The sequence below is a fragment of the Malurus melanocephalus genome, unplaced genomic scaffold, assembly GCF_030028575.1.
Source record: "Malurus melanocephalus ecotype Western Australia unplaced genomic scaffold, MMel_1.1 scaffold_78, whole genome shotgun sequence".
NCBI classification, from domain to species: Eukaryota; Metazoa; Chordata; class Aves; order Passeriformes; family Maluridae; genus Malurus; species Malurus melanocephalus.
Genome location: NW_026623310.1, coordinates 1,362,828 through 1,369,743, shown reverse-complemented (window position 1 = coordinate 1,369,743; position 6,916 = coordinate 1,362,828). Strand labels below are relative to the sequence as shown.

At 41.7% G+C, this 6,916-nt stretch overlaps 1 protein-coding gene across 1 annotated transcript; it reads left to right on the top strand.

The window, feature by feature from the left end:
• The first annotated feature begins 773 nt into the window (after positions 1-773).
• On the top strand, positions 774-5,690 carry CUNH13orf42 (chromosome unknown C13orf42 homolog). Its single transcript, XM_057367341.1, has 3 exons — positions 774-1,190; positions 4,453-4,594; positions 5,449-5,690. Exons 1-3 carry the CDS (start codon positions 774-776, stop codon positions 5,688-5,690), a joined length of 801 nt encoding a protein of 266 aa, XP_057223324.1.
• Positions 5,691-6,916: the final 1,226 nt, after the last annotated feature.

The window sequence follows — 6,916 nt, the reverse complement described above, 5'->3', positions numbered from 1 at the left end:
GGAAATATACAAATTCTTAGGTTTCTGTCTGCAATATTTTGCCAGAGGAGTACTTTGGGAGAGTGTTTTATTTTACAGCATCCCTTACACGGGGCATCTTTGTACTGAGTGTAACAGAGCCTGACATCTGAATCCACTTTGTTCCGGGCAGCGCTGTGGTATCAGGTAACTGTAGCCATCTCCTGGTTACTGCCGGGTGAAACCCAGAGCGACTTCTTTCAGCAGCTGAACTCCTCTCGACAGAAACTATTCTTCCCCACGCAGACTTTCGCCCCTGTGGAGGCTGATCCCAGCAGCTCTTCCCGAGCAGCGTCCMGCGGCGGCCGGCGGCAGCGGATCAGCACCACGGCCAGCGCCCGGAGCCCCCCGGCCGCCCGCGCTCGGCGCTCCGGGCAGCCCAGGAGCTCGAAGGAAACGTGAGAGAGGGAATTCCTGCCTCCATGCTGATGATTTTTATGGAGACCAGAAGCCAAAMAAAAGGTCAAAGCATGATATTTGACCTTCTCAACCATATTTTAAACCGAGGAAAGGACAAAGCTCTTTCACGGACACAAACGGAATAGAAAAGGCATTTCTGCATTACCACGATGCTTCTCAAAATATTTTAGACTGAAAACAATTGGTGCAGCCACAAGCTTCTTTTTTCTCCTCATTACAGTAAATGGCAATTTTTTTTGTCTGCTGACAGCAAAGGTAACAGCTCCTGATTACCAGATTAGTATTAATTAAGGAGCTGAAAGACAAGAAGTATAAAGGGGAGGAGGTGACACACTATGTTCAAAAAGATCCATTCTATATTTCACCCCAACTCCCAGCGAAGAAACGTGACAGATGACATTCCTTACAGTGATGGCACAGGTTCTGCAGTGAGACTGATCCGTAGCACTTCTATGTATGCCCTTGGAGCTGAGCAGGAAAAAGTTAGTGAACCACTAAAAAAATGCAGAAGTACATCCAGCATCGACTCTTGCTTTCAGCCAAAGGAGGAAGACAGAGACTGGATGCACTCTAAGACTCAGGACTGCCTGAAGTACCTACAGGATCTGTTAGCCTTGAGAAAAAAATATCTTGAAAACATCAATAACTTGAAATCTCTGCATATGGCTGCAGGTTCCCCAGCGTCCACAAGATCATCCAAAACTGGATCATCCAAAACATTTCTTCCACTTCTTTCTAAAGAGTCTTCTAAGGTAATAGCCAAGAAATTTTTCCATGTGCTTAGTCTTAAGCAACAAAACCAATGAAGTGGTATGACCTATATTGATTTTCTGCTTTATGGGCTCAGCCAGTTGTCATTTAACTTGAATCATTTGAAATGTTGCTAAGTACCTTAAAATTCTTTTTAAGTAGTGCAAAATTAAGAATGAATGACTGGTCATTGAAAGAAATGTCTGTGCCTATGTTTGAGGGAGGTGAAGGTTGGAAGTGAAAAAATAGGATAAAGAAAAAGTTGTGAGAGTATGGAAAGCATGCTATGAAAGAGCAAGCTCTGGCAGACTGCTCAAGTAACTGCTCAAGTACCTCAGCATCCTTCACTATGGTTATTTATAGCCTGTTAATGACAGACAACTGCAGTAATCCCTGGATTTTCTGACAGGTTTTTTTATTGACATAAAATTACTTATACAAAATATTTATAAATTCACTATTATAATTATAATTTTTTTTCTGAGTGGTCAGTTAGCTTGTAAGTACTACATTTAGCATCAGTGCAAGCTCTACTGGCAGGCTGTGGGCCATAAGGGATTCTTAAGGGTTCCTTTCGCTGTTCATTAATACATTGGGAGGTCATTTCCAGACAGTGCAATTCTTCATCCTTTGTTTTCATGATAACACAAAAATAAATCTGAATTATCATCTTTGGTGCAGATTGATTACATGAATCCTAGAAAGAAAAGATTTATAAGTTTGTATGCCACTAGACAATTCAGTGGTTACTCTGACTCCAGACTTGATTCAGTGAGAGAAATGCAAAGGATGCATCCAGTGGGATRATCTGTTTAGGTAACGTGACTGCAAACAAGACCTCAAGAGCAGGCTCACAGGTTACCCAGTGCAGTCCTTAAACTGGATAATAATGGGGATGGTGGGAAGAGGTGTATGACTGAACTTACTGATTAGGCAATGTTACTTTAAAAATATTACTGCTCTATTTAGATGTTCCATCACAGCAGAATGTCAGAATGGCTGAAGTTAAGCTCAGTCGCAGGCATTGCTTAACAAAGGGACAAGGCTCATGAGTTTAACACTAGATAGCACTTTTAAAAAACAAAATTACATTGTGTTTTACTACTCACTAGGTCAGTGGGTTTTTTAGGCTTTTTGTCATGTTTTTAATACTTGAATGGTGACTCTCAGAAGCTGGGAGCAAAGGTACGAAACAATACTCAGCTTAGTGGGCTCGAGGAAATAGATTTTATAAAGATGTTAATATTTAGCACCARGGAAATATCCAAAGAGAATGACTGAAAGGCAGAAGAGTGGCCTGMTGGTTCCAGGTGCCAGGAGACAAATCTCAACAGACACTACAGATACAGTCTGTGAGTTCACTTTGTGCACCCTCACTGCCTTAAGGCAGGGGAGATTTACAGAGTACCCAGTTYCCTGTTGAGCTGAGGAGTGATGTAGCAGAGCAGCACATGACTAACCATGAACTGAAACTGTGCACCAGGAGGCTGGATAGACTCTGCACAACTAGACTTCAAATAGGTTTGTGAACTTCTGAGATTTGCTGCTGAAAATACCACTTAAGAGAAACACCGAAAGCTTAACTTGTTTTTTGGCAAACAATTGAATCTCCCATAATCTGAGGCTAAGAGTGCTGTCATCTGACTGTGGCCAGCCAGCTCCTCAGTATGAACAGTCCTGRGACTGACTGGCATGCTCACTCTGAGCCATCCCCTTGGGAACAGATGAGAACATCAGCAGACTATGTCACCCATATGAATCATTCTTGCCAGCACAAATGGCAGGGTCATAGCTGCACACCTCCGGCTTTAWAAAAATTAGGGAGAGGTCAAGAAGACTTTTACAAAATTCAGACTAATCTTCTTCCTAATTATACATTTTTTTGTACACAGATTGCCAGGTTTGTGTTATCACCTGGCTTGGATGGTTTTGTCCCAAGCTACCTGTTCTTGTTAAATTACCGGCCAGTGGAAATTCACTTCTTTCTCTAACCTGCTGCATGATTTATATAATTTGTCCAGACAAGTCAAACCTCGTGGGAGGTTTATTCCAAAGATCCCTGGGTCCTGGACTACAAACTCACCATGGATTCAAAATGTGCCACTTATGCCTAGTGGGAGAAAAGAATAGAAAGGTGGGTCAGAYGCTGGGAGCACATAAGGCAATCCTTTAAAATGCCTTATAACTAAGAAGGGCTTAGTCATAAGAGCAGCCACTATTTCCAGTAGATGTGTGGTAGCAGCTATCTTTTAGCACTTCTGAGGATGTCAATCAATCCATAATGTCAGGAGGGGAATCAGCTAGTTCATCTCTCTGCTTGCACAGAACAGGGAACAGGCTGGTCCTTCAGAGGTGTGACATGGCACTTGTCCTTTGTTCTCATATTTGAAACTCAAGGTAGCAATTTTCTGACTTGCTATTGCAGCCTGACAATACACCTGACTTGGACTGGTGAGGAAAATAGATGTCCCTTYATTAGGTAGAGGCTGGCAGGAATTATTCATCCCATAGGTACCCTCAGAATCACTAATCAAGGTTTTATGACTGCCTCAGCATTTATAGACAGGCATTTGCTTTTTTTATCAAGACAGGCTCCTAATTTTAAACYGTGTGGCTTTCCTGTGGGAATTATCACAGCGTTGAATGACTCATATTTTAGCGCACACCATCCTTTTTCATTTAAAAAAAGATTTCASCAATTTAGATCTGGATTAATTTCACCTAACCTAGGCATTTTAATAAGATGCTTAAATTAGTAACAAAGTTACCCCACAATTCTTTTTCAGCTGAGAGAAAGAGCTGCCTGCAGAGGAGGGTTCAGCCTACTTAAGGCCTGACTCATCTTCTGAAGGTACTGGAGCCCAGCATTAATTACAGAAGGAACCCTGCATGACTACATTTATAATGTGTGTCTCATTACGAGCCTGGTGTTAGGCAGAATAAATTTGGCCATAAAGCCCAGCTGTCACTTAGTTACCCAATCAAATAGTCTGGTCTGTGGATTMTGGGGGATTTTATAACACCTGGCTAGCAGTGCCCCAGTGCAAGATTTTTGGTGTCGAACATGTAACAGGATGGATATTCGCTAGACTTCAGTCCTGCTTTATTTGATTTCTACAAACTGTGGAGAAGTCTGGACCTATGTTCCTTTTCTGACMGCCCTGAAGTGTGGAATCAAGTACWTCTTCCTTACAGAGTTGGCTCATAAAGAAATCACTGTGCCCAGCCCTTGGCTAACTTTTTTCTCCTTTGTCTGATTAACAGGCATCCATGGGAAAAAAAGGCTCACAGCCCAGCTCTGATGTAAGAGAAGCAATAGCTTTCTTTGACTCAGTCATTGCAGACCTGGATTCAGAGAGATGGCGGAGAGTTCCTGATCTGCCAAATGTGGATGTGGATTTTGATGGTGCGGTACAAACCAGCTGAATATGATGCTTTCTGGTGTGCAGAGGGTAGAGGAAGGAATGGCACTATGAAATCAAGTTTGAATTAATTGACACCACTGTCCTCTAGTTTTGCTTCCCAAATCTAGGACCATTACAAGCAGTATGTGAAATTACAGTAACAGAGGGCTTGCTCCCTGTTGAATAGGGGCAGGTATTTTATTTGTGGTCATTACAAGGCAGAGGTGCTGGAACAGCACTTGCCTTCTGCTCAGGGCTGAAAGCCACCCTTGCGTCTCCACCTCAAGCTGTCTTTGGAGGAGGACTATAAAAAGTATAAATACATTTTTTCTTCATCTTTTTTTTTTTTTTTTTTTTTTTTTTTTTTTTTTTTTTTTTTTTTTTTTTTTTTTTTTTTTGAGAAATGGTTGGTTGATTTCCTTTCTGACTATCAATAAAGATGCCATTTGTTGATTAGTCTAAATAACTGGATGTTTCCATCAGGAAGGATGGAATTGCCCAAAGAGATGAAGAGATGCCCATCTGAGGTCATCGTCTAGTCTGGATGATCAGCAGAGAGATATAGATATTTGTCACCTTTGCTTCAGGCTAAGGTGAATATCTGAAACAGATCATTTCAGCTGAGCTCTAGGAGTGTGTCTGAAGGGACTAGCTCTCACATACATGTTTACACTGCAGGTGTTGGAATTCTAGGTAAAATAAATGAATCCCATCCCAAGCAATATCCTGCAGTGAAATAAGGTTTGTTTCTTGACCTTACCTCCAGGAAGGAACCAGCAAGCACCCTCTTCTCTCTCTGTGCAGATAAAAATGTCACTGGCAAACTCTTAATCCCAGATTATCTTCTGTCTTTCAGTTGCTACCAGTACGAGTGAACACAGTTTGCATTCAAACTGGATCCTTCGTGCTCCCCGGAGATACTCACAAGACACTGCTCAGGCAGCTAAGGCTGCAAACCAATCCCAAAGAAACAGCCAGAGGAGAACCACGGGCTCTAGGAAGAGGTTGGAGAGGCATCCCATGTACTTGCCCAAAGCTGTGGAAGGGGCATATAACACTTTAAAATTTAAGCCTAAAACACGCAAGAATGAATGTTGAAAGAAGAGTGTTCCCTCTTCACTCAAAACAGAACATATGAAATAGGGCATGTAAGACCTGTATTTTTTTTATTTTTTTTTAACCACGGATCCATCACTCACACTCTAGAAGTGACCTGCATAGTCACTGAAGGTTCTTCGTGGGGGACATATTTTAAGCCATGGCTATTCCAATGTTAGACTCATAAGAAGGTTTCACCCATCAAATTCTYTGTGCCTAACAATACTGCTTTGTCATTCAGCTTGGGGGGAACTCCAACTTGACAAGCCTTTTTTCTAGTGCTGTTACAGAAAGCAATGATTCAGAGATTGCCTGGTGCAGTAATTTTTCTTCTGACTTCAGTACTGCAAAGCAGTTCAAGGAATTCAGCAAATATGTTGGAGCTTTTGCAGCAGTGTTTCCAATGTCAGAGCAGCGAAGCAGAATTTTACCCTTCAGTTGCTTGTGAAAATTTGTATGTGCCATCATTGACTCTAAGTTCTGAGAGAATACAGCAGCACCAAGACTGTGGTGCAAGCAGAAAAGAGCTGCCGTAAGGAATCAGCATTAGAAACTTGTGTTTGGAGGAATAGTGTGCTCCAGTGTGTTTTGTACTCTGCTTGCTATTGGAAATGGTTCTGTTGTTGGATAAATCAAAAGATTTGCTGCATGCAAAAATGTATGCAACCTTTTTTGTATGGTTACACCACCTGCTAGTTTTCATCTATTTTAACACCCTGCTGATGAATCTAGACATCTCAGAGTGCACCAGAAAAGCTTAATGTCATGGAGAACATTTTGTGAATAAATTGGAGCAAAGGTTGTTCTCAGGGGCAGAAGACAACTTGCAGATAAAGCCACCACATCACCTTTAGATTAAACCAAATATTTGGAATTCTGCTGCTTCATTATTAAAGACAATATATTAGGATGAATGCAGTCTGGAACTTCTCTTTATCTTAGAGGTGATATGTATTCCATGTGATACTTGGAATTTATAAGACCCATGCTCTGCCTGGATTACCCAGCTCATACTTTGTCTTTAGAATTTGCTAGGTGTTTGGGATCAAGCTTTAGTTTTCTATAATTTTCTTTCATCTGGCATTGCTCAGTTGGCACTGGACTCTGACAGATGGCTCATGGCAGCACTGGTATGACCAGCTGGTGATTTGCTAGTGTTCTCTTGTTTCTATGATCAGTAGGTTTTGTGTCCACGGGGTTGGATGAATTTACTAAAGCGCTGACCA

What these genes read in the sequence shown, in the direction of transcription:
- CUNH13orf42 (XM_057367341.1), top strand. Translation starts at nt 774, where the DNA reads ATGTTCAAAAAGATCCATTCTATATTTCACCCCAACTCCCAGCGAAGA. An exon ending in TTTCTAAAGAGTCTTCTAAG is followed by an intron (nt 1,191 to 4,452) that starts GTAATAGCCAAG and finishes TCTGATTAACAG; the next exon opens with GCATCCATGGGAAAAAAAGG. An exon ending in TGTGGATGTGGATTTTGATG is followed by an intron (nt 4,595 to 5,448) that starts GTGCGGTACAAA and finishes TCTGTCTTTCAG; the next exon opens with TTGCTACCAGTACGAGTGAA.